General features: G+C 44.2%; 1 protein-coding gene across 8 annotated transcripts; it reads right to left on the bottom strand.

Moving 5' to 3' along the window:
• Window positions 1–258: 258 nt before the first annotated feature.
• Window positions 259–19,743, bottom strand: ccdc9b (coiled-coil domain containing 9B). Of its 8 annotated transcripts, none has more exons than XM_085766857.1 (13): window positions 19,459–19,743; window positions 16,288–16,395; window positions 16,054–16,158; window positions 15,801–15,956; window positions 14,569–14,721; window positions 8,645–8,823; window positions 6,873–6,922; window positions 6,684–6,734; window positions 5,703–5,799; window positions 4,610–4,643; window positions 3,882–4,500; window positions 2,611–2,693; window positions 259–2,245 (listed from the first exon to the last, which is right to left on the bottom strand). In XM_085766857.1, the coding sequence occupies exons 1-13, from the start codon at window positions 19,468–19,470 to the stop codon at window positions 2,219–2,221; spliced, it is 1,674 nt and encodes a 557-aa protein (XP_085622983.1). In that variant the 5' UTR covers window positions 19,471–19,743; the 3' UTR covers window positions 259–2,218. The 8 variants fall into 8 exon arrangements, with proteins under 8 accessions (XP_085622983.1, XP_085622982.1, XP_085622987.1 ...); XM_085766856.1 differs by having other exon boundaries at window positions 15,801–15,959; window positions 19,459–19,676; XM_085766861.1 differs by having other exon boundaries at window positions 18,789–19,660.
• Between the last annotated feature and the right edge of the window lie 8,104 nt (window positions 19,744–27,847).

Raw genomic sequence — 27,847 nt, 5'->3', positions numbered from 1 at the left:
ATATATAATACAGAATAAGGCCGCTACTCAAAAACAGCACATTTGTTCTCAATGGCTGGACTGGCCTTAATCATTGCTTCTTGGTTTTCCCAGTGTGCTTCTACTAGATTCCTGATTACTTGTATTTTATGTAACCACAGTCGAGGCTGACGGGCCCTGCAGCTCAGAGCACGTCCATTATGTTCTCCACTTGAGGTTACATAACTGTTTACTACACTGTAGCATTGATGAAAACCAAAAACGTCTTTGAGGACAGAGTTCTTGTAAGGCTTCTTATTATAGTTGTCACTGATACCAAAAATACAATAACAGACTGGCAATAAATAAAAACAAATCCACACAGGTCACAGGAAATAAACAGCTAATACAATGCACATACACATTGTTTTTTTAAAACAGGTTTTAGATTTGCAAAATCTTTCTACGTAACATTCTGTTGTCCAATGTCGAGGCAAATAAATAAAATCAATACTGATGCTGCACTGTTAGTACAGTACATGAACACTACAGTATGTTATGATACAAACCATGAAATAAAAAGGTACACCTTCAGTATTTGAAGAAGCCAATATGCAAGGCACAACAGACTGGATTCTTAGTGAGGAAGCTTTTTAAAAAATATTAGTCGTCTCTGATGATTACAAAAGAGAAATGACAAAATGAAGCCAAAAGGGAGTTACAGCTGAATCCCACTGTGACTATGGACCGAAGGCCAAGTCCTCACGGACCTGGATGATGTATGTTCACCTCTGGGTAAATAAAGCCTCAGCAGAGAAACGGGTTGGAGACAGTCCCAGCCCTCTGCACTGAGACTCTTTACAATGGTTGTTCAAAAACAACATCAGCAAGCCATTAAAAAAAGAGATTTTAGGTCCAAACCTTGACTTTCATGTCACTGCTCACCATTGTTGACTTTTTTTTACATCACATTTCCATAATCAAGAGTGCACTGAGGGCCGGTCAGTTGGGATCCAGCTGTAAAACTGTGTCCACTTTAGGAAACACAATAGGAAAATGTTAAAGGGCAAGTTTGAGATTTTATTTCTTGGTTGTTACTGGTCACTGTGACAGCTGGGGTTTAACAGCACAATGATTTAAACCAAGTAATATGGATTTTTTTTTCCTATAGCTCTCCATTAGCTTACATTCAACATTCAGGATACTCCAGTGATTTATATGTTGGGGAACTTTCAGAGACTGAACCTTCAACATTTGTGCTACAGAGCCAGAGGGAAGCTGGATTTTAGCTCCTAGTGTGAGTCAACCTGATTTTTTGTTTTGTTATATAACTTCTGCTCCCTGTTTGTAGAAATTTGTGATTTCCAAACTGAGATCATCTTGGTGACATCACTATGACATCACCAGGGTTATATTCTCACACTCGACAAAGCCTAACCCTAACCCTTACCCTCCTCCGAGACATTACACAACTTTTCTCACAGGCTGTGTGTGGTACTGTGGACGGGACACTGAGCTCAATCGGTGAAATCAGTGGAGTGCCCTTTTAAAAAGTTCTAACAACAAATACATCTATGTCAGTGGTTTTATTCTGGAAACTTAATAGTGCATCTCAAATGTGCCCTTTAATAATGTATTAACTTCTAATTCACAGAAGGCCATTGATGCTGGAAGCAGTTAAATAACATCTACTCCCACTGATTGAAGAGTAGAAACACAGACTCTACTCTACTGTAGGTATGTCGCCACTGTATCATCATATAATACAGACTTTATTCCATTATTGAACATGCCACTAAGGCAGAATCAGGCACTAGATAATATGACTGTGGCTGAAGTTTATTGTCAAGGGCTACCTAGGTTAGACCAATCAGCTAGCCTCCTGATATGTACCTTGAAATTTTTCATACAAATGTAAACATTCAGTGATATTGCACTCAAGCAGCATACCAACATCCTGTGTCACGTGTCAGTACACATACTTTTTATACGCATAAAGTGCTTGGATGTAAAAAATATCGGAGCAGGGAAAAAAAAACGTTTCGCCATTCCTACGTCAGATTTTTAGATGTTTGAAAACTTGGGTTGGGTGGGACACGCCACAGCAAAAATTAAACCATGGTTTTTTTTTGTGTGTAAGCCATAAACTGGGTATCTCAACAAGAGCTACCTGAAGCGAAATGATGCATCCAAATACAAAGAGGCAAGGCTCTGCGTCGCTGTGTTTTGGTTTCAGCATTTCCATCCCAAAAAATGTCAATCAAACAATCTTCCCATGCTCTCTTGCCTGCAAAAGAAAGAAGAAAAGAAAAACATGAACACACTCGTTAAAGCTGCAATGTCTTTCCATAATTCACAGTTGATTAATTTATCCCAGGCCCGCCGTTTCTCTTCTAGTCGAATGATTTAAGCGGCCGGTCATATATTATCAATTCTGGATGAGATGAAGAGGCACTCTCTCCTAAGACCATTCACCCTGCACTTGAAGAGGCCTCCGAGCTGCTAAATATACTTAAACTGCATATCACAGTTGATTTCTTTTTTTCTCTCTTCATCCATTTAACTCCTCATCCATTTGCACTTCCCTCCATCAGTCCATTTACACATCTATCGACCCCCCCCCCTCCATCCCTCTTCCTGTCTCGCACTGACCTTGTCACTGCTGGTGGAGTGTGTTGGGTGTGTTTCTCCTGACTCCAGGCTCAGGACAGACAGGCCGGAGTCTATTAGCTCCTCTATGAGAGAAAATCAATTAGCCAAGATGTACATCACCCAGATGTGCTTTCAAGAAAAACTCACTCAGTACGTTTACATGACACTTGAAAAAAACGAATTATGGCCTTAATCCGACTATAACTGGACAACTGAAGTGCATGTAAATGCTTTAGTCCGACTAATATCGGAGTTGGAGAACTTCAATTAAGACACCCAGATAATGCAATTGGAAATCGATTTTCTTCAGCATGTACGCCTTAAAGCAGAAGTAAGTGGAATATTTATGTTAATATAAGTCTTAAATAGTTATATCTTCCGACAGCAATCACTTACATAGAGTGTTTGGTCTGAAACACGGGTCTGTCAGTCACTCTGCTCTGCTGTAAGCTGAGGAGAAAACTTTCCTTGTATCCTACAACCTTTATCCAATGAGGAGAGAGAAGGGCATAAAGGGGCGGTCCGCTCTGTGTGTGCAGCCAAGGGATGCGTGTGAATGTGGTGACGTAGGGACGAGGGCGGGGACTGCTAACTCCATCAGCTGACAGGAAGTTAGCCAAAACGGCCGGATCGCTTACTTCTGCTTTAATCAGACTGAAACTGGACAACGCATGTGTGGAGAATAAACGGTCGGAGATATTATGGACATTACCACTGCACTGCTCGACCGTTTATTTTTGTAAAGAAATCATCATAAAAACATAAAATTTCTGTGGTGGAGAGAGCAGTCGCTCTGCAATCGGATAGGAATGTCTTCCCAGGATGTTTCAGAGTTTGAGGTGAGTGACTACATGCAAAAACACAAAGTTTATACTGAAATACTGTACACTACGAGTTCAGTGGTGTGTCATAAGGATTCGAGTCATGTACCATAGATATTTGATTGATTTTGAGTGTTTGTGGTTGAAAAAATTGCCCCCATAGGTTAGCGTTGTCGCTATCACTAGCGCCGTCTAGCCATGGTTTACCTCTGGTTTGCCTGCACCAATTTTAGTTGCGTTTTTTGCTCCCATCAACACTGGGTGACGATCAGGAAAACGATTTAGGGGTCAAAAATGGCCGGAATGCTCCTTTAAGCTTATTAATTTGTTTATATTCAGTTTTTTTAATTGGTGACAGAAAAGCCAACAGGATTAGACGCCATAATCGAATTCTGAGCATAGCTCGATGAAGCTGTGCATGTAAACGTACTGGCTGTGGCCGTTTCATACCTGTGTTTGTGCTGCTGATGTTGCACTTGGCGAGCTCCACGGGCTGGACAGGGCCCTCCTGCAGAGAGCCACAGGCTTTTTCAGCAGGGGGGGAGTTGGGAGCTGTGGGGGGGTCGCCGTCTGTTTTAGTACATTCAGTCCCGGAGGCTGGCTGCTGGGCAACGGGAGGAGCGGGCGGGCCGCCTCCCTGATCCTGAGGACTACCGTCGTCCTGCCGGGCACTTTCAAGAGGCCGCTGTTGGCCTTGCGCTTCGTGTTTGTTCTTTTTCGGCGAGGAAGCTTTTAAGGAGCTCGGACTTCTGGGTTCAGAGTCGGCCGAGTCCTGAGAGCCCGCGGTTTGCCTCGTGTGAGCTCCCTGGATGAGCTCCTCCGAGAAGCGTACTTTCTTCTCCGAACTCCGAGGGGACGAGGCCTCAGCCTGCACAGGAGCGGAGGCGTCTTCTCTCAAGGTAGCAGCTGGCACGGGAGCTGTGGATTCGCTCACCTCCTCAGACGTACTCAATGAGTCTGGGCTGGGCGACAGCTTCAGCTTGGAGTCCTGATCTTTCTGATCTTCTCCTTCAGCGTCTGTGAGGGCGTCAAGTTCCTCCAGGAACTCTTCCAGTGTTGTATCACAGCTCTGTGAAATGAGATTACAACAACAGACCGGATGTTTTTTTGCTTTCTTTGATAACATTCATTGACTAATGCACACTTCAGATTCACACTAACAAGGTCTGACTCCTCACCTGTTGGTTCTCTCCATCTTCATTTGCCTGCCACCTTGAAAATAATGAGACTTTGATCAGAACCTTTTCAGTAACAGTGAGGGAACAGCGGTGTTGCTGTTCTGAGAATTAGATGAGAAGACTGGAGCCTTTCTTATACGGGTCCACTCAATTTTACGCTACAATCAGCAGCTGGTTAAGGAACAGGGAGAAACAGCACATAACCTGATGCAAAAAAACATGATAGCTACAGACAAAGAAGACGAACACTGGCGAAGTGTACATGTTGTATGTTCCACATGTCTGTTTTAATGTTATATGGTCGGACTGTGAAAACAAATGTCTCTGCGGGACAATAAAGAATGAATCTGAGTCTGTCTACCTCAACAAGAAAGCAGGTAAGCTGTTAAAATAGCTAACTATTCCTTTAACAGCGATTAGTGGAGTAAGCTGTAGCAACAGCAGCTTAGCTCTTTGGCCTCAGCTGCTGTAATATCAGTGAGCTGTGAGCTGCCTCTCACTTCACTCTGATCAATTGCCAACTGTGACCAGAACACAGCCTGATACTGAGAATTTTCTGGGGATGCACCTGATTTGTGTTTTTTTTTGTTTTTTTTACCCTCTCTCCAACCATCGCCAAGACAGAGACAGAAAAATCATCTGGTGCGTTACATTTTTCACGCAGAGAGGCTATGATGCCCCCCCCCCCCAGGTCTGTGATCTCCTTGTTTTTCGAGATTATGAGCACCGGTTGTGTAACAGCCCCCTCGTCTCCCAGCACACTAGTTTGTTTCACGACAGAGGAAGTGCTGGAGGAGAAAAGATGAAGGCAGTGAGAAGTGAATGAGGCCTCCTGGGTTATTTAGTCAGCTGCCACAACTTCCAAATCAAGTCTCATGACGTGCTGGGGAATTTGTACATTAGGGCACAGTGCGGGAAAACAATGCTCCTTCACAACTGTTTTCACATATTTTATTAGTCATAGTAAGTTTTCTAACGCAACTTGACTGAGGCTGTGGTGAGAGACGCTCCAGAGGTTGAATCAGCTTTAAGGTCGATGCTGCTGTGCGCACAGAGAGAGAGAGAGAATAAATAACGTTTGGCAGCGACTCACCTCCTCGCCCTCCCGGTCAGACGATCTTTGCCTTTTGCTTTACTGCTCATCACCAGCACATTTTTAGCTCCCTTGTCTTTTCCTCGCTTCTCATGACCTGGGACACAAACACAGAAAGTTTAACTGACCATTACATGACATTTTTCACATTTCTGCTGAGGCAACAGTGTATTTTTTTTTAAACTCTTTTCTGTCTGTGTGGGTTTAAACTTATTTCAATTTCAGCCCCAAAAAAACCCTACAATATTCACTCTGTCACCCACAACATCATCTACATTTTCTTTTCCAGCTACTATCCCACCACTTTGCACTGTTAAATTCATTATTTGAATTATGTCCCACACAATATCCTCTTTCAACATACAGTATTATGTCACTGCTATAATTTGATATAGACTCTGATTGCCGTTTTAAGTGACACTTCATAAAATAGCTTTTGTACACTATAATAATCATTTTAAGGCATTGAATCAATTTAAAGGGATACTTCACTGAAAATAAATAATTCACCAATTTTCTACTCACCGTCATGCCAAGGAAGGGTTCGGAGAACTTTTGGAGTTATCAAAACTCTTTTGGAGTTCCAGGGGGGGTCCGGCTGGCAACAGATTTTCATATAATGGCGGTGGATAGAGTTCACTTTTGAACCGTCCAAAACACACACTATCAGATCAAATTAATTTTTTCAGAAAAAAGGTTTTCTTGTGGCTGCTTCAGGACACTTGGGTCAGTACAGACGAGCAGTATGGAGGTATCTGGATGTTTCATAGTGTGTGTTTTGGACGATTCAAAAGTGAACTCTATCCGCCGCCATTATATGAAAATCCGTTGCCAGCCGGACCCCCCCTGGAACTCCAAAAGCGTTTTGATAACTCCAAAAGTTCTCCAAACCCTTCCTTGGCATGACGGTGAGTAGAAAACTGGTGAATTATCAATTTTGAGTGAAGTATCCATTTAAATCATGTTTTAAGTGTGGGATACCTCTAGAGTCCACATTTGTCCTAGTTTGTCCTCTTCTAGGATTTCGTCCGCCTGGAATTGAAAGAAAAAATGCAATACAATAAAACAAAACATAGATAATGATAAGCACATCCTCCTGTCCTGGTGTTTTGACATCAAGGCTCTTATTCTCACGTCCTCAGTCTGCAGCGTGTCTGGACTGTGTCTCACCTCTGCCAGAAGGCCCCCAGTCTCTGTCAGGCAGGGATTTGTCTGAAAACCTAAAAAAGCAGAGGTTCAGTTTAAAACACAACGCACAAACCAGTCCAAGCAGCGTCATGGTCATGTTTCAAAATAACTCCTCAACATTTGGCTCAAGTGACACAGAAGCTCATCTACAGCCCATCAACAGGCTCTTCTGACATTCGAGTATCATCATGGTACATTTACTGCGGGGCCTCTTGCAGAAGCACTGAGAGGCTTTTTCCTGCTCTGCGAGTCACACCATTATATTTGACAAGCACTGAAACCATCTAAATTGTTGAATCAAAAACACATTTCCTCTTCTATTCTTACCCAGGGGCCTTGTCTCGCCAAATAAGGGAAGGCATTCCATCCCTTATCCCGAGCTATAAATAGCTGCTCTTTCCTTGTGTCTTTACATTTTGATGCTTCCTTAAACAGCACATTAATTTACTCCACAACTTGTTCTCCCTTTGTAGTACAGCTCAGCTTGTTTGAAATCAAACAAACACTTAAAACTAATGGTGTTTTTCCCCTCAGTCAGTCTGTGGTGAGACTGTGTGGGTCCGTTAAGTGATGGATATGGCTCATGGGCTCATTTTAAAATTAGAGGGAGTCTAACTTTTTGTTGTCAAATTCTAAGAATACTTAATAAGTTATAGTAACATGATCATCATGTTACACAATGCTACAATTCACCCAAAAAGTAATTATTGGGTGTAATTTTTTGCAACATCCTGTGACTTGACTTCTTGTCTTGTGATCGTGTTAATTTGTGTAATCCAGAAATAATAGATTCTGAAGAGGAGCGAGCTGTTCTTCAAGGTTGGTTACTGAGAAACCTTGAGCTTGTTAGGATTTCAGTGCAGACGCAGAAACAAACTGACCTGAGAAGCAAAAGAAGCAGAGAGAGGCATCATTTAGCATATTTAATAGAACTTCTAGTCAGGCAGGAGTTGGGCTAATGAAGCCAATCACATTAAAATGTAATTACTATGTTAACTGAAGAAATAGCTCAATATTTAGGCTTTCTTGTAAAGACTGTCACCTCTCTCTTTTGCTCATTTACATATGAAAAACACCTACCGGCATTCCTGCAGCTCACTACCAGTAAAGATAATATTGGTTTATTTAAATCTGTGAATAAGTGTGAACACAGCTCCAGTGCATTACTCCTCATAAAATTTGTCATTTTTACACTTCTGTTTGTGTTTGGATTAACGAGTGAGCTTCAAGGTGGTGGCAGTGAGATTTTCTTTTTTACAGCTGCTTACACTCCTTATGTTAAACGAAGGCGAGTGACAGCAGACATGGACGTTGCATCCATCTTATTATTATCATGAAGGCCAAGATATCACAGAGGAATACTTCCCAAAATGTCAAAGTATGAAATGTCAATTTTTCAATGACATGATGTACGACTGGTGGCAAACACAACAAAGTGTTTGATCGGAGACTGAACATATTAGGAGGGATTGTTAAAGTTTGAATAAGTTGAACTGGAGGAGGAGCTGAACACTTCTAATTCCTCGCTGTATAAATAACACTCCACTCTCCCTTAACAGCCTCCATCCACCACTTGATAAGGCAATACTGGAGAATAATACGCCTGCTCAGTTGACATTTCACGGACAAAGATTTCTCCAACACAAAAAAACAGAGGGAGCCAATGAAAAATCACCAGGAAGTGCAGCTGTGAGAAACCTCAGACATGAGCCAGAGCCGTGGGAAAAAAAGAAGCGAGTGCTAACAAGTCTTACATGTTGTCGGTTTTGTCCATGTCCCACGCCCTTCTCCACTGGCCCTTTGCGTTTTTATGGCGTGCCACTCTCTCCCTGTCGATCTGCTCGCGCTCTTTCTTCCACCTCAGATACTCCTCCTGCTCCTCCTTCAGCGTGGGGATGTTGAGGTCTGTGTTGGCCTGCAGGCTCTCGGGCTCCTGCACGGACAGCAAAACATTTCAGTGTGTTTTCAGAAAAACAGCAAAATGTAGATTTACATCAGTATACTCTTGTTGAAACATGACTATTTTAACCCTTTAATACTAATAATAAAGTGTATCATATTTGATACAGTTTTTGAGACCTACGTCATCAGTGTAATACTATTTCTTCTAAAGAATCTTCTGGATACAATATAAAACTGAAATACTTCAGTGGTGAGCATTGAGTAATACATTTGCCAGATGTTATCAAGTAAGATACAAATGAAAATTAAAAAAATATATATGCAAATTGCTATTTTCTTTATATTCCAAATTGTTTGTCAGAAGGTCCAATAAAGACTCCAGTGTTAGACTTCAACAATTTGATGGTTTAATTCAATTCAACTTTATTTATAAAGCACATTTCATGCACAAGGCAAACTCGATGTGATTCACAACAGGTATGCATAGCTACAGTAAAAATCAATCATAAAAAATCAATTAGAAATCAGTCTGAGTGTGCAAGTGCAAATAAACAATCATATGTATGCTTTAAAGGGATAGTTCAACATTTTGCCAAATTCGCCCATATAGTTTTAGGAGTAGGTTTGCTCAGACCTACGCTACGTGGGCTCATGGGATTTCTTGGTTTCCCTCATCAAACTCATCAAATACACAATCCAACAACTCCAAAACGCTCTGGTGGACAAGTTATAACATGCACATTCACGTTCCGTTATTATCTCATAGCGTGGTGAATGTGTGGGTCACAACTTGTCCACCAGAGCGTTTTGGCAATGGGCCAATTTGCCAAAATGTTGAACTATCCCTTTAAGGGGTTAAAACACCGCACCACTCAGCTTGTCAGATTGCATGTAAAGTATCATGCTGCAGACTAATCAGAGCAGGGGATCAACAACCAGGCAGCATTAGACATGGGTGGCCATAAACAAGAACAGCTTCTCATCTCTAAACAAAATATTAAACAGCAACGGGGCAATACACAGATCTGTAGGGATCAAGAGAAATGACGCAAACAGGATATTTCTGGTATCTTAATGCATTCTACATTGCTGCAAATGCCAATCATTGCCTCACTGTAAATACTAATTACGGCCTCAGGGCGCACATTTGATTACAAAAAGCCTCTTGTTTCTCTACCATGCTGACTGCGAGGCAGCACAATCAAATTCTTTGAGACAATATTCCAGGCAAAAAATGCAGTGTCCTGTAAACGCAATTAGGTCCCCTTCCTCCTCTCCCCTCTTAACCAGTTTATTGATCACTGTGATGAGAGCACAAAGGATTGCTTGCTAATGCTAAAGGGAGAGAGGGGGAGATCTGATGCAGCCTCTTTAGCACATCAAAGGGGACTGCGGCGGTGTATTCTTGTTACAAAGGCCTGGAGCAAACCAGGTCTACACGCAGCAGCGCCGTGTTCACATAAAAGACCAGCAATCTCTGAGAGAAAGTGACTGTCGGGTCAGCGTTCGCTTCTAAACAGCAGGTGGTGGATGACGCCGGCGCCTGGAGAGGAGAATCAAAATTGTCTGAGATTTCTGGGGTAAAAAAAAAAAGGGGGGGGGGGGTCTACACGTTTCTCTGCGTACTGTCTCACAGCAACGGTGAAAACACAACACAGTCCCAGGAACAAACTATGATGGCTGATGTTTTCTCCTCCCGTGTGAGCCAATGGCAGTCCAGTAAACATGTTGCTGTTCTGCGTGTAGTTATTGGTGAACAGAGCATCTGTGCTCATCCCTGTGTTTTCCATCCCCTCTCCTCCGGGCCCCCGGGGGGGACGTCAGGGGCCACGAGGGAAGGCAATCCTCACATGTTCCGACAGGCCGTCTCCTGCTGCCAACGCCCGGCGCCCCGGCTAATTAGCACTTTTCAATTTCTTGCCTCCGAGGGAGGTTGTCAAGGGCCACGGCAGGTAGGATGGACGTTACACTGAGAGTGTGGGCGGGACTTGGTCTCCAGCTGTCAGGTTTAGGTAGATTAAAGGTAACCAGTGAAAAATGAGTGATTCTGCTCCCGTGGTGGAGCCGCCGAGCATCCGGAGGCTGCACTGCTTTAAGGCTGGAAACATGCCTGCAGAGGTTTACAGTTTATTTGTTAACCAAAACAGTTACTTATGTAACACAAAACAAAAACAAACACAAGCCTGCATCTGATTTCCTTGAGCACTCACTCAACTGTGGAGCAAAGGCACAGAGAGCCGGAGAGACGTGAACGGCAGCGTTTCCTGTGGTGTGTAGAGCAGAGCGGGGCCTTTGAAGCCCGTCCCCCCTGCCTCCCCGGTCGGCCTGTTTATCGCACGCCTGATCTGTGACACGGCTCTGAGCTGCTCCTGCAACCGTTTCCACGTCAGCCGGTGGGAGGCAGATGGGGACACGCACTTGAAAGGGGTGGGGGGGTGGGGGATGCATGGTAACGTGTTGTGTGTCAGCGTTTGTGATGAGGGCAGAGCACGTACAGTATTTGCATTTCTCGCGTTCTCCTGCAGTGGTTGGTGCTGTCATATGGAAACCTGGTCTTGCGCCTTGGATTTATTCCTGTGAGTCATGTGCATCCTGTGAGCTGGGGCTTATGGGTTTCTCTCAAATCTGAGAAGGTGATGTTTTAGAGATAGAGCAGCGATATCCCTATTTAAATCTTCATATATATCAGTGTGAGGGAGTCATTCTGGAGGGCAGAGAGGAGAGATGAGACAAAGAAAGATCAACATAACACGGCGGCGTGTTCCCTCCAGATTAAACATAGTTGTAAAGAGTCACATCACTGCTGCAATAAACTGTAAAAGCAAATCAATCGAGTGCACAGACTCATCTGTTAAGAGATGAAGAGGTGTACACTGCCCCCAAGTGGACGAGTGGTGCTGCAGCATGACTTGGCACTTGTTTTTTTGTTTTTTTTTCATGTCCACTATGCGATGGCGTCATCGGAGCAGAGTGCAGTTTGCAGTTTGCAAGTGGCTGCCTGAACTTCAGCGGTTTTGGAAAATGAAATCTCTCCATATTGCAGGTAGAGAACAGTGTGAGTTATGGCTGTGTTTGTGTTTAGGACTCCAGGGTCGCGCTCTGGGTGAAAAAAACGGCCGATGAGTCATGTTGCCATTAACGGCAACGCTTGCATGAACAGCCGTGGGGGGTGAGAGACAAGAAACGCCGGACACAGTGGTCTGGTACACCCACACACACACATATACACAGATATACACACACACACAGGCGTCTACCCACACCCCAATGCAGTCTAGCACATACACAAACACAAAGGACCCCTGACTACCTTCTTCTCTCCCTCTCTGTCTCCCCTCACACTTCTTCTTCCTCCTCTCCCTCCCTGACCCCTCCCTGGCACCTGGCCAGGCCTGTCTCTTTGGCAGCATAATGAGCCTTTTGAGAGCGAGAGAGGCAGTCGAATGTTAATTAGATCAAATCGGCCCTTTCAGGATGGTGGGAATGGGGAAACAATCATGCCAGAGGAGGACAGGCCGCTATGGGATCCGGGAGAGGACAAATGGAAGCTGGAAACAACCAGGAGTGTCTCCTCTCTCCTCCCTCCTTATTTCCTCCCCCCACCCCCACCCCCCCACCCCGCTCCTTCTTCCTCAATTTCCTTTCTCATTTCTCACGTTTCCATGAGTGTGAACTGACGTCTGGTCATGAGGTAAATCCAGGCATCGCAGTCCGACTGGGACACTGCCCAATAACCGCACCCCTCTCACAGAGCCATTATTTATTTCCAGGGTATCTAATGCACACACACACACACACACACACACCCATGCAATAAAAAAATATTTCAGAGGCGAAGGTGGATCTTTTTCGCAAAAATATTTTTCTAGCACCACATAGACACATGACACCCCCCCCCCCTCCCAGAACACCGTTGGGCAGCGTTCTCTCCGCTGCTCATAATCTGTGTTAAATGATACTGGTCATGTAAACAGCAAAACCACGTGGAAACCGGGTCTCTGGGATTCACAGATGACTGGTGCACTGGAGCGCTGGCCACTGTTCAAGTGCTGATTCAGTCCACATGATAAATAAAGGGGGGAGGAGGGGGTTGGGAGGGGGGGGCAGACCAGGCGGGACAGAAATAAAAGGCAAGAGAACAGCGTGTTCAGCTCATAGATTTACTGCTCGCTGGCTCTGAGCAGCACTCTGTGTATCGGCCCGTCGGCCACGCAGATGTGTAAATACGTGTTTACAAAAAAGCCTCTGATGGTTCTGTGTCCAGAGACCCCCCCCACCCCCACCCCCTCCCTCCTGCAGCTGGAGTGTGTCTGTGTTTACAGTAGTGACGATCGGCTGTCTGCTCTGTGCTTCGGCCTATTGATTGGCTAGACAGTGTATGTGTAAAGAGTGTGCACGTGTGTGAGCATGTGTATGTATGTCTCACTTCAGACTAAGGCAGAGCAGCTGCTTCTGTATACCCGGGGGGTCGGAGGGTGGGGGGGCTTAGGTCAGTGACAGTGTGGCATTTCACAGCCCAGCCAGGGGTATTGCATGTGCCACATGTGTCTCTGCTGATTTAAAAGGGATGTTAAAGGGATAGTTCAACATATTGGTAAATTGGCCCATTGCCATAATCCCTATAGTTTTAGGAGTAGGTTCGTTACCTTTAATTGTCGGTGCAAGCTATTTTTAGAACAGCGGAGCAGAGCTGTGAGCTGCTAAGAGCTACGCTACGGAGGCTAATGGGATTTCTTGGTTTCCCTCATCAAACTCATCAAATACACAATCCAACAACTCCAAATGCTCTGGTGGACAAGTTGTGACCTGCACATTCACCACGCTATGAGATAATAACGGAACGTTACGAAGCAGAGTTGTTTTAGAGGTAAATGCAGAGACTGCTTGCCGAAAAAAAGATCTGTGGTTTTAATCGAATTAATTTACCTCAAACGCTCCGTTATTATCTCATAGCGTGGTGAACAACTTGTCCATCAGAGCGTTTTGGAGTTGTTGCACTGCGTATTTGATGAGTTTGATGAGGGAAACCAAGAAATCGAATGAGCCTCCGTAGCGTAGCTCAGAGCAGCTCACGGCTCTGCTCCACCGTTCTAAAAATAGCTTGCACCGACAATTAAAGGTAACGAACTTACTGCTAAAACTATAGGGATTATGGCAATGGGCCGATTTGCCAAAATTTTGAACTATCTCTTTAAACATAGGAAGTGGAGCATACAGTACATAGCTGACGTTAAAAAAAGTCCCCATTTTAGTGCTGATAACGAGATCTTTTGTTGAGCTGTTACAGCATCTATCTGTCTTTTATGGCACTAGAGGGACTCGCGGCCTGTTCCACACACCCAGCGGCATCCACACACTGAGGCTGAGTGTTTTTTTTTTCATTTGATAAAAATACAACAAAAGCGTCTCAGAGGGAGGAAAGGTGGTAAACAACCGCCAGCCATGGGTGGAATCACGCTTTAAAAAAAAAAAAGAAAGAAAGAAAAAAAGTCATTCTGGCCTTTTGAAGATGAAGTTTTGCTTCTAGAGAGCATCAACACTCTGTCAGCAGCCAACCTTTTACTAATCCCACACCAGTCAGCCCCAGCCCCAGCCCACCTCCTGCCCTCAAACCATTGTGCTCCATCACTGGGAGGGGTGTGGCCAGCAGACATGTCTGACATCTATGTAAAACACATCGGTGCAGCCCCCCCCCCCCCTAAAGGAAACAAAGGGTGGATGTGAGAGAGGAAGCAGACAGCGGGGTGCATGCATGCCGGGTGTGTCTGATCCCAACCTGTGCTGCTGCGTTTCTCTTGGTGGCGTGGGCCGGCTGCTGCTTCCCCCTCCCGGCCGACTCGGCGCGCCTCGTCTGTCCGTCATCTGTAGGGCTCTTCACGTCCGCGGGGCCCAGCCTCTTCTCTGGCCTCTCACTCACCACCCTCTTCCCCTGGAGAGACAGTTAGTCATATTAGAGTGTCATAACTGCTGCCAGACGCACTGTAATACAAGTCCGGGCAAGAATTATTATTTTGAGGATGTGAATACATTTTAACTGTAATTCATGCGCACTAATCAAAACACTTACCCCTGACACCAGCTGGTCTCTGTCCGGACCACTCATCTACAGATTATTCTGATCGCTCTAGCATAAACGTGAGCCTAGTATTTAAAAATTTCCTGATTTAACAAGATTACAACTTGTACCTCCACCAGCTGCACAATTAAACTACTGATCAGAATCAAATATGTCAACAAATATCAGACGTACTGTGCTGTTACGTGGTGCAGAAGTCCAGTGTGTCCTAATGACTTTGGCGGTCTTCACTTTGTTTAAATTATACATTTGTCCACTACTTTGGTTTGAAATGAAACCCTGTGTACTTTGTGTTGCTATGATGTTAGAACGCTAACATGCTAATCAGAGATGTTGGATATGGAAAACATTACACCTGCTTCACAGCTGAATGTTGGCGTCGTTGGTATGAGCATGTCAGCAGCATACCTGCTAACTAGCATGGCTGCCTTTTTGACTATTCACAGCTGAGACGCATTTAGCCCGTTCACTGTGACTACAGTAGCGATAAGCTGTACTTTGTATTGGACAATGTCAAACACTGAAGAGTGAGCTGTGTTTTATTTAATTTAAGTAGAAAGCTAAAGTGGTTCAGCAGGTTTGTAAAATTGTTTGGTCTGGCTGCTGGGGCCACATCTCCTTGGTCAACCTTAAAAGCTTTGACTCTGGTTCAGTGTTTGCTGTACTCACTGCTTGATATTTGCTTACTGACACTTTCTCAAAGTAACATCAAAGCATCGACCTTTCCTGGCTGTGCTGTGGTCGAAAGCTTTTAGTTGTTAAGAAAGCGACCTGTTCCAGAAACCTCAGCTCATTGGATAAAAATATCCTCCTGTTTCTGCTGTGAAGCTATCACACTTGTTTTATTCTTCTTTTATTATAGTGGATTATTCTACATTTTGCCTTGTTTATCAAAGAAAAGTGGTGATTGGCAGTCAGTGGAGTGAACTCACCTTTTTTCCTGCCATGGTGACCGTTAACTGTTTCCTGTGGCCTCGGCCGGCGCTCTGCGAAGGGCCTTCCCCCCCCTTGTCAGGCGCAGCCTCCTGCTGCCCTTTCCCAGCTGGTGAGCTGCCGCTGAATGGTTTTGTCATCACCACACGACTGTCCTGCTTCAAACCAAACGGGGGAACATGTTATAAAATATTTACGGGGCTCGCCTGCCAGCCTCCGCTCTTCTACAGGAAATCCGGCGCAGACACTCACGCTGGTGGACTTGCTGATGGTGATGGTCAGATCATCAGCTTTGCCCTTACGGCTCTGCAGTGCCATTCCCTCCTCCTCCGCCCGTTTCTTATCTTCTTCCACCTCCTAAATGCAACTCAATGGAAACAGTCAGCTAATCAGAAGGTCTGTCTTAGAGCGCCACGACCTCACACAAAAGAACCGAGCGTCTCTAGTCTGCACATCGGCTCTCTGCCTGCGGGCGCATGTTCTCACCTTGTACCTCTTCATGAGTGCCTCGTTCTTCCTGCGGAGAGCCTCGATCTTCTTGTCCAGCTCCACGTCCCTCTCATGATCCCTCTTGGGCATCATCTCACTGTCGGTCTGGGAGGACACAAGCCACTTTACTCATACGATTAAATAAAATCATGGTGCACAATTTGTTTTTAGTGTTTCATATTTTGAGCATCATTCTGGCAATGACATGACATTTTTCAATTCTTGTGTGTTTTCTTAGCTTCACTGCTAAAACAATATTTTTTTTATCAATACTTCACTCCATGTTGGCTAGCCTAAAACACACAGTTGTGCAATAAAACTGGTAGTTTTTGTCATTATTGGATCAGAGAAGGAGTTAACAAGATCACAAATCCAGATATGTCATGCCAGCTTTTAGCACTGGAAAGATTTGCATACTTGTTGCTATGGACACAATTTGGACTTCGCTGAGGTCCAATATTCAGCCCTATTCAGTCCACTACACTGTAATCAAACTGACTATAAAATCATAAAAAGATCCCTGTAAGACAAGCACTTAAAATGACGAAAAACCTTTATTTAGTCCACTCATAAACAGAACGGAAAAAGAAATCAGCTGATCCTTAACGGATGCTGAGTAGAACTGAAAAAGGTTGTGTGTCCACACCACTGCATGTGCTGTGAATACACACACCGCTAACATGCCCCTCACACCCACCACAGATGGAGCATTCATTACGAAGCTCGGTTACACCAGCAGAATGCATATGCAGACTGCAGAGCATCCTAAACACGCTGATGCGCTCAGCGGGACATGCCCACTCACACGACAAGAGGCCCCGTATTGAAAAAGAGCTCTGCAAAGCCGGTTGCGGACATGTCCGGGAGCTGCAGTCCAGCTGAAGAACACTCGAATGGGAACAACACAGAGCCATAACAACAACAACGACGATGCAGGAGCAGCAGCGATCTCATTTCCGTCGGCCTGCAGTAAATGAATGTTCTGTCACAGATCTGGTCTGTGCAGTCCTTCTTAAGATGACGAGTGTGCAAGTGGTCAAAGTTGTGGTTCCTTTAACTGGCTGCAGAGCAAACTCCAAGAGTGCCTGGCTCAGAGGAGCGGTGAAGGAGGAAGTGCTCTCTGCAAAGACCAAGACAGAACAAGATGCCATAAAACTTCTGTACTGTTTTAAAGCATTGGGATATATGTATATTTGCTTCATTGCCAATAGAGAATTGGATTGATATCAATTTCTTGTCTGCAGGCCTGTGGCAATTTACCCTCATGTATAAATGAAACAAATTAAACATTTGTGAGCTTTAAAAGGTGCCCACTTACAAGCTTTGTGCTAAGATAAGCTAACCAACTGCTGAGTGTGGCTGCATAATTGATGTATAAACATGAGAGTGATATCAATCTCTTCAACTAACTCTCAGCAACAAAGCGAGTAAATGCATTAACCTAAATCTGACCCGTTCTTCTCAATTTTATCCTCCTGTGTATGTGAAATGCCAGCATGAGGACAGGTCACATGGCAGCTCATATAAAATGTAACATATTGTCTCAGAGACGCATGACCCAGGCTAATGAGATAACACTGAGAGGAAATAACATTTCTGCTCTCAAACAAGTTGCCTGAAGAAAACAACAACATGTAGGTTTTAACGTTAATGTTATTGTGGGATTTATGGCATAAAGTGACACGACAAATGTGTGCCGAAAGTTTGCAAAGATGGGATCAGACTGCGCTGCTGTTTCATCCCTCCATCTGTTGTCGACGCGTCGGAAGTGCCAGCACTATTTTCCTAAATATCTTCAAAAGGATTTCATTCAGCACACAAACAATAGTATTCAGATGACACTCAATGAATGGCAGTCATTGTCAAAAAAAAAAGAAAAAAAAAGGCTGCTCTCAGCTCAATCAGCTAAAACAAGTGTCTCCCACTTTGAGTCAGAGTTGACATCATCTGTTGCAATTCACAGCCGTGGAGAAGTGACTACGCCGCTGTCAAATAGAAAAAGGCGCCGATTGGTGCTTGGCGAAAACTGTGAAACAACACAATCCACTTTGAAGCATCCCATTCTCCATGCTCTGTATAAATGATTCTGGACGGGTCAGACCTTCTTGACAGGGACAGGAAGTAGTCGTGCCAAAGCGAGTCAGTCATCCTCCGCCGTTGCCCCAGTGACGACAAGAGAGTCGAGGCTGCCTCTATGCGATATTACCAGCTTCAGAATGATGACTCACTGCTAAGCGAGCGCACAAAGACCATCACATTGGGACTGCAAGAAATTCTTTCGGGCTTTTTCCATCGCCGCCGCTGGTCCGCCTGCAAGGAATGGCTGCCACTGAGATATTGAGTTCAACTCTTGCGATTTACACAGATCGACCTTTTTGTGTTCCGCGTTGCCAGCACAGACTTCTTGGTAAAATAACAAAGGCGGCACGCTGTGACCCCAGATGCGTCTCGAACCTGCTTCGAACCTGCAGAGAGCAAGTGAAAAAGTTGGTACTCACTCAAAGAGGCAGCAGGCTGGAAAGTGGTTACCTCACAGCTCCGAGTTGTCAGGGTATCCAAACACAACAGACCATGAGGACATACCACCAAGAATAGGCGCAAGAGAGAGACACGCTGCTGACTCTGAATCTCAGCGAGGCCAATGGCGGAGGCTGGAGTGAACGCCGGCCTCCACAGACCAAAGTGGGGGAGACTCTGTGGCAGGGACGGGAGGGGGTGGGGGGGTGGGGGGGCGGCACCTCTCTGGGTCGGGCCGGCCGGTTCTGTGACTGTGCAGCAGCAGCAGCAGCAATGCTAACGCTCAACACATACGCACACAATCACAAAACACACAGAGACGTTGTGGGTCTGCCAGTGGACGGCACCCATGCCCGGACAGGCAGGCGAAAGGGGGAGGAGGGAGGGAGGGGGGTGGGGGGGCTGCAGAGAGAAAGCTGCCAAGGCTTCCTCCCTACCCAGCATTCCTGTCACCTACAGGAGCTACAGCAGGAGAGAAAGCGGCAGAGACTGAGACAACTGAAACGCAGCATGTAGCCACGGCTAAATCTGCGACAGAGCAGAGAGGGAACCTAACACCAGAGGCAGAGAGGGAGAGAAGGAGAGGGAGTGCTGGAGAGGAGAGGGTGGGATGAGACAAGAGAAGGGGAAGGAGAGAGAGAAGGCACTCACGGGTCTTTCCATGTCAGCGGTGAGAGCTGGGCTGGGTCCAGGCGCGAGGCAGCCGAGGCGGCAGAGAGGGCTGCCTGGAGTCCACGATCATGCCTCGGTTACAATGAGCCAAGTTGGGCAAGCAGCCAAGACGTCTAACAAATGCACAGAGCTCCCCTGTTAACGGATTTTACAGCACCCACCCGCCTGTCCACCCTCGCTCTCTCTCTCTCTCTCTCACTCACTCTCTCTCTCCCTAACCCTCCCACCCTCGTGCACATCCTCCCTCCCTCCTGCTCTCTCTCTCCCTCTCTGAAGCACTTGCTCCTTCCCCTCCTCACTTATCCTCTGCTCAAAACATGCTGGGTAAAGCCCATCACTCTCCTCACATACAGTCAGTTTATTTTTTGTAAATTAGCACTACAGCTCGGATGATACTAAAAAAATATATATATTCAGTTCTGTGTGTGTGCTTAATCGTTTTTAACCATATTACCATGTTTCTTGATTTTTTTCTCTCTCTGTCTTTTCTAAAGATTGTTAACTGTTATTTTGATAATTGAGGATTTTTAAAGAGGAACTATGCTACATTTTTACCCTAATTAAAAAACTCCGGAGTAATTGTGATAGTTAACTACATGTCTTGTAACTTCTTACGAGAGAGAATGGAGTCTCTCTGCCTTCACCTGGCGGCTCATGACTGAAAACCATCAGTGTAGTACCTGGCCACCGCCCCGGTGTCTCTGCACACCATGACACAAATGTGCTCCGTCTTTTACATTATGATAGATAAGACTACACAAACATACACGTCATAACATTGTATGTTATATAACGTTATCCATTGCTCCATGTATTGATTTTTTTGCTGGCTTCGTTGAAAACAAATGCACATGGCCAGGAGGAGGGTTAGCAAAACAGCGACCAGACTTGCATAGTTCCTCTTTAATTCTCCTACTAAGATAAACAAACATGGTGGGAGTATACAAAGATATTTGCTCTCAGAGTTCTCAGATCTATTTTATACTATGTCACAATGTCATTTCTTCCAATTTGGATATTAAAGATGCTCAGGAAAAAATAACTCCCCTCCTAACATGACCCCATTCACATCTAAACATGGCACTCTCTATAAATGCAGACATCACAAGTGAGACACCAGCTGTGTCGCCTACAAGCTCCAGACTACATGTTCAGAGTACTAAAGGAGCGTCCTAAAGACTGGAGCACGGTGGAGTGGGAGTGGGAGGGTACGGGGGTGGAGGGTAGTGCCTGCTGAATTTCCCACCGTTCTTCATGCATGGCAGGCTGCATCTGCTTAAGTCTGAGAGCTCATGACACGCTGCAAACAAGCAGCCTGGCAGACAAATGCCACGGGCTGCAGTGGAGGCCAGTCACTTGAGAGTCAAAGTCGGTTCTCTGTAATTTCAACCTTGGAAGGTTACCAGTCTGAGCTCCAACATTTTTTTAGCTTACTCAAGTCCACATAGCTTACATTCTACACAGATCAGTCCTGCTAATGAGCAAAAGCTCTTTGCACCTAGTTTAGCCAACGGGTATTTGAGTTATTTTAGAATTAACGTAAGAAATGTTTTTGTTGTTTTGAGCCCTAATGCATTAATACCAAAAAAAAAAAAAAGATTGCACTACACTACACTACATGCTAAATATAGTCGCTGAGTTTAGACCTTGTGATTAGGTTTAGGAAGTGCAGTTGCAGTTAAAGGAGCCTATCAGTGTGAACCTCATCAGGTCAATGTCAGGTGAAAGAGACTGGTCACATTTTTTATTGTTCCTAAAATCATACTAAAACTACTGACAATGACTGCACTGGTTTATAAATCCATGAGGACTGACACTGTTTGCCAACTCTACGCAGGCTGTTTGAAAGACACATGTTTGGAACCACAACACAGATGGAGGCAGCAGGGAGGCAGAGGACACACAACCTACAACGATGAGGATACTGGAGGAAAAACTGATCACTGTGAATCTAAAAACAGCTCATGTGCTCCAGCTCGGTCGAGTACAACCCAGCTACACGTTTGTCACTACCAAGGCAAACAGCAAAGTTGTATTTACCAAATGACACCAAGTTATGGAAATCTGAAGTACAGTAATATTTATTAAATGTCTAAATGTTGTGTTTTTGGATTATGACATAAAATGAGAAATATTACAGCTTACCTGGCGTCACATCATTTGACGTATAATGCAGTTTCCCTCTTGTGCATGCAACGAGCAGCCCAGTTTTCAAAAAGTGTTCCCGTCGCCTTTGGATGAAGCTGCTGGAAATATGGAAAAGAAATGTAACTTAAACAACAGGTGAATAGATTTAGGTGATGTGCTAGATCATCGGGGGTGATAGACAAAAACACTTTTCTCTCTGTGGATGACACTATGTAAGCCAGAAGGGGAAAAACAGATTCCCAGCTCAACTTACATGTTAGGAAACAAGAATGATGTTAGGAAATGTTAGGAAACTCATGTTAGGAAACATGAATGATGACTTTATTAGAATCTGCATTTTTACTAAATTATCTGCAGACTGACACACTAAATACAGTTATTTTGTGTATAACATGCCTGACAGGTACAAAGCCCAGACACATTCAGCCCCGGGAGGCCATTTTCTTTATCCTGTTTGTTTTTGTTAGCAGGATTATTAAAAAAATACAGCACCAAATTGAAAGAAACTTTGTGTAAGAGTACATGTAGCATGGATGAATGCAGAACGCTGAGTTGTTACTCTCTCAGATTGTTTAGTATAAACACTATTACATTACACTCATAGCACCATTTGCAAGATAATAATAAATTATCTAGGTCCAGTACATGAAATAGCAACACATCCTCCTCATAATATTTTAAGTGAAGTTCAAGTGAGTTTAAAATTAGGCTACTTACCTGTCCAACAGCAGTAAAGCAACATCCTGTCTGCCCTCAGTCCCATTTCTACTTTCCAGGCAAACATGTGTTTTTCTTCTCCGTCTGCAACTTTCTTTGATTGTTTTCCTTGTGCTGAACGACAATCCACTTCTGAACCACGTCTTGGGCACTTCTTCAGGTTGTCAGCCATGTTTCTGCCTGCTGCTAGGAGACTGTTGATGGGAGAATTTTCATTGCATAATGCAATTTTGGCTCAAGTTCAGCAAACATTTAACATGTTTAATCCATATGCAAACTATTTCATTGTAGTATAATTGCTCAATCAATTTTCACATTTTAAACTTTGTTTGTCATGTCTTCCCATCACACGTTCTTACAGTCCTCAGTGGATTGAGTCTGTATATAGAAGTGATTTACAGTTCAGTGATATCATTTTTACTATTAATATTATAGGGGGTGATGTTGTAAGCTGGATAAAAGCATATTAACTGTCCTAAGGCAGTGTGGAAATTATTTCCATAAAACATGACACACACTCACACAACTGCACACAGACAGATTGTCTCCTTGAATGTCAATGTTCAGAAAAAGAGAGTAGATCATGTCGATGGCCGAAATGCAAAACCTCCTATCTGCAAAAATTACTTTTTTGAGAAAACAAAAAAAAACGTATTATTTTCTTGCAGAATACTATTTGTCAATGGTATCCAATGCATGATACACAGTTTTTGGACTATATTACTATTATTACATGTTAACAATACTGACCAGTATTGGTGCCTCACAAAGTGCAGATAGGAGGTTTTTCCCTACTTTTCCTGGATCATTTTCCAGATAGGAGCTTTTGCACTTGGTGCAGGTTGGAAGAGGTTCTACAAAACAATGCTCTAAATTAGGTTAATTATGAAAAGTTACTTAAAAATGAATTAGGTAAAATCAGGTAAAAAGGGGGCCAGTTTGGGTAATGTAATAGTTATTAGTATACTAGTGTCAGAATTCCTTAAAGGGATAGTTCAAGTATTTATTAATACAGGACCAATTATTAATCCTTCAGGGGTCAGATATAGCGTCTTTAATACTATAAAAAAAAAAACATTTAAGTGTGACAAATCTGGGGCGGTGTTTAGCTCAGTTGGTAGAGCACCCGCTATAGTCCTCACTGCAGGCGGCCCCGGTTCGAATCCCGCATCGGACGGCCCTATCCTGCATGTCATTCCCCCCATCTCTGCCTCCCGTTTCCTGTCACACTCTCAACTGTCCTATCAAATAAAGGCATGAAAAGCCAAAAAAAAAAATACTTTAAGTGTGACAAATCTGCAAGAAAGTAAGAAATTTGGAAGAGGGCTAATACTTTTTCACTGCACTGTATTTGCTGGTCAGCGGTGTAAGGCTCAATCAGGCTCCTTTCATAATAAAAAGTCTAAGTCTACTTTATATAATTGTGGGTCATTTTGATGGAATTATGTATAGCTAGAGGGGTCCAAAGTGATGCATAGTTAAATCATGAACTAACTGTGATAATGAAATGAAGAACAGATGAAAAAAATAATAATTGACACCTACTGTACCGGTCTGGAAAGTGCTACAAAGACATTTCTAAAGCTTTGGGACGCCAGTGAATCACGGTGAGAGGCGCCTTTATCCACTAAAGGAGAACGCTAAGCTTAGAACAGTGGTGAAAACCTTCCCTAGATGGCTGCCATACAATAAAAAAAAATAAAATGATGATGTTAAAATGTCTGAATGATGAATTAGGGACTCCTGATATCAGCAGTTTATCAACTAATTTCAATGATATTTCTATTCTGTCTCCTTTGGCCTGGCCTCTGTGAAACACAACTGATGTACGCGCGCAAACACACACACACACACACACACACACACACTTGATGTGATGAAAGTTAGGATATTTAAGTTGTAAGCCTAGAGATACTACATTTCAAGTGAATTTCACCATGACAACCTCATCTGAGGGTTTTTAATCAGTCTATTAGGGACAAAGGGCCCAGCCCCGTGGCCAAAGCTGCAGCAGGTCCTGACAATCTACACTGGCAGTCTGAGATTACTGGTAGTTTCACTATCTCAACATCCCAACATTTCAGAAGCTAATACATGTAATGTTTCATAATAATGTATCTGTCTCTATTAGTCCAGTCATTTTATGAGAAAAGGTTAAACAAATTGCAACTTGTTGGTTGACCGATGGAGTCAACTCATTCCAATTTTCATGCCGGTACCACCACAGCAACTTCATATATACATGTGCCGTCAAAACGGTGCATTTTATGCAAATGTATGCAGATTTATGCAAATTTGCTCATGTTAACAAAGAATTTCAAAAAACTTGTAATACATTTTTTGTTTGTCTTAATGTAAGTAATCAACTCAGTAATTTTCATGGAGATATCTAAAGGTTAAAAATTTTACTCTATTCACGTGAAAAAAAATGTTTATGCGTATAAATGGGATATGTTTGGGTGTTTTTCTAAACTTTCCCCTAATGGGATTCTTCTGGGCTTTTTTTTCCCTCACTCAGGACATGTTGAGGATACAAAATCAGTTGAGTTTGCTTCTGTTGCAATTTGTTTAACGTTGACCCCTTTTTTGGCCTAAAATTACTGGACTATATCTCGCGCAAGCAACAAGCACGAACCGACGGCGTAGCCATGGCAACGGAACTGTGACATCTGATCGAACCCCTATGGATAACCTCTATGACATGACTGTTCTCTGTCTCATTTGCACTTGGACTTGACCCTGTGTTGACCCAGCGCAAAAACCTCTGGTGGTTCACATTTTGAACAGCGGACTACAAAACCCTTTGGAAACCTTTGGAAAGCTCTGCAACGCTCATCGGAAGACTATCGATTGGAGAACTACACTGAAGACACACCTGAAGATTTAACCAGCGGGAAAACAACAACTCGCCTCGGACCCCGCCCCCACCGGGCAGCACCTGCTGTACCCAGTCCTTTACAGGTAAGACATCTTCTAATTTTATACCAAATGCCTTCTCGAACTGCCAAAATCTGGTTTCCATATGAAAATAGCTTTAAATTGATTTAACTTATATTGTACAGAAAGATTTAACATAGCATGTTTGTTGGTTATTAGGAAAACACAGTGTTGGATTATTCTTGACATTTTTTTGGTGTAAAATGTTTATTTAGCAGTAAACCCGCGCCTGGTTTTCTCGGAACAGAAGTGGAATATGCTAACAATCAAGTATTGACTCGAAAATGTTGATATTTTCGTTTGACTGTACCAAATTTTCCAAATTTAGCATTGAAAGTTGTATTAAAAATGGCGACTGGGCCTGTTTTTAAAAAATGCTAAAAGAAAAAGCTATGCATTTGTTGTTGTCACCTTGGAGATGATGGAACGAACGTTGGAACGTGCAGGTCCAGTCCGGGCCCGTTCCTTCCGGAGGGTTGTGTTTGTTTTTGGCTAGCTTGGTAGCTTGGTCGGTCTTTTTCACCTCTATGTTTTTCACGAGGTTCACGCGGGTTCACGTGGCAAACACTGGCCCCTCCCTCTCCTGTCCACCCTGAACCCGAGTCCATGTCAACTAAAAAAAAGCACAGACATTCGTGTGTTTATATCATAGAAACCTTGCACGATTATTTCATTAAATTGCGTGTCCTTCGCGCGGGTAACGACCATGGGACTAATGGCATTTATAAAATAATGGCGTTAACTGCGCTACTTTTTTCAATAATGATTAATTTGAAAGAGTTACCATCACTGACAATAAAATCCGTTGGGTTGTACTCGCCGTTACTTGACTCAAGAATTCACAAAATAATACATAAAGGTTTTTTTTTTTGTTTTTGTTTTTTCAGTCGATCAACTAGGTGGAAAAAAAGTCGTTTATCTGGGGGACTATTGCAAATAACTTTTTTTTGTTTTTTTTTAATGTGGACAATGGTTCAACTGTTGGCATACATGCCTGCATTGGGAAATTGTGACACTATAGTTGTGAGTGGATGTCTCAGTTATTTACAGTAGCCTAAACAGGTGAGTTTACAGTCCATGGCCTCACAACATAAGTTTGTCAATGTGCTGCTTTTACCGGTACTCACTATGGATGCAAAGCTGTGAGTCTGACATGCTGCAGCCAGTTAGCTGCTGTCCTCATACTTTAATGTCTTTATAAATATGTAAGACTATGGAATTGTCTGATAGTTTTAGATTATTGATTTGATGTGAACTATTTATCACAGATAGAAACCTGTAAGAAACTATCTTAAAACTAGTTAAAACAGTGCAGCTGCATGACAAACACATTTTCTAAGTTCTGAAGTTCCCACAAGATGTGTGTGATGCTGAACTGCTGCAGATACCAACAATCCACACACATTGAATATTATTATTTTTGCTTCCTACATGCCCTGTTGTCATGCCTTCATTTAAATGTTTTTATAATGACATATTTTCACACTTTTCTTCCCCCAGCGGACTTTTCCCCCTGTCATCCACCTCAGCAGTTTGCATCTCCACCACCTGTCAGGATGAGGGCCGACCTGCCAGGTGACACTGTCCCTCTCCACTCTTCCACTTTAAACCCTGCTGCTCCTGCTCTCCCTCTTGATCTTCCTTCTCTCCCTCCTGATCTCTCTGATCTCCCTCTGGATCTCGCTGATCTCCCTGAGCTCCCTGCTCTCCCTCCTGATCTCCTTCTTGATTTCCTTGCTCCTCATCATGCTGCTTTACCCGCTGATCTCCTTCCTCCTCCTCGCCCTCTTTTTCTTCCTGACCTTCCTTTCTATTTTCCTGATCTCCAGCTTGATCTCCGTGAGCTCCTTGCTGCTCCTTTTGCTCTCCCTCTTGATCTTCCTGCTGCTCCTCCTGTTCTCCCTCATGATCTCCCTGCTCTCCTCGCTGCTCCTCTTGATCTCCCTCTAGATCTCCCTGCTCTCCCTTTTGATCTCCCTGATCCCCCTGCTCCTCCTGCTCTCCCTGCTGCTCTCCCTGCTGCTCCTGCTCTTTCTGCTGCTCCTCCTGCTCTCCCTGCTCCTCCTGCTCTCCCTCTTGATCTCCCTGCTCCTCCTGCTCTCCCTGCTCCTCCTGCTCTCCCTGCTGCTCCTGCTCTCCCTGCTCCTCCTGCTCTCCCTCTTGATCTCCCTGCTCCTCCTGCTCTCCCTGCTCCTCCTGCTCTCCCTGCTGCTCCTGCTCTCCCTGCTCCTCCTGCTCTCCCTCTCGATCTCCCTGCTCCTCCTGCTCTCCCTCTCGATCTCCCTGCTCCTCCTGCTCTCCCTCTAGATCTCCCTGATCTCCCTGCTGCTCCTGCTCTCCCTGCTCCTCCTGCTCTCCCTGCTCCTCCTCCTGCTCTCCCTGCTCCTCCTGCTCTCCCTCTTGATCTCCCTGCTCCTCCTGCTCTCCCTGCTCCTCCTGCTCTCCCTGCTCCTCCTGCTCTCCCTCTTGATCTCCCTGCTCCTCCTGCTGCTCCTCCTGCTCTCCCTCTTGATCTCCCTGCTCCTCCTGCTGCTCCTCCTGCTCTCCCTCTTGATCTCCCTGCTCC

Source organism: Trachurus japonicus, chromosome 22, assembly GCF_045865225.1.
Source record: "Trachurus japonicus isolate A0001 chromosome 22, Traja_1.0".
NCBI classification, from domain to species: Eukaryota; Metazoa; Chordata; class Actinopteri; order Carangiformes; family Carangidae; genus Trachurus; species Trachurus japonicus.
This window is presented reverse-complemented; position numbering and strand designations above follow the sequence as displayed.

Bases quoted from the DNA above. Each gene is read 5' to 3' on its own strand.
- ccdc9b (XM_085766856.1), bottom strand. The intron at 14,722-15,800 runs GTGAGTTCACTC...CTGTCTCTCCAG, and splicing joins TCACCATGGCAGGAAAAAAG to GGGAAGAGGGTGGTGAGTGA. The intron at 8,824-14,568 runs GTTGGGATCAGA...CTGTCCGTGCAG, and splicing joins AGAGAAACGCAGCAGCACAG to GAGCCCGAGAGCCTGCAGGC.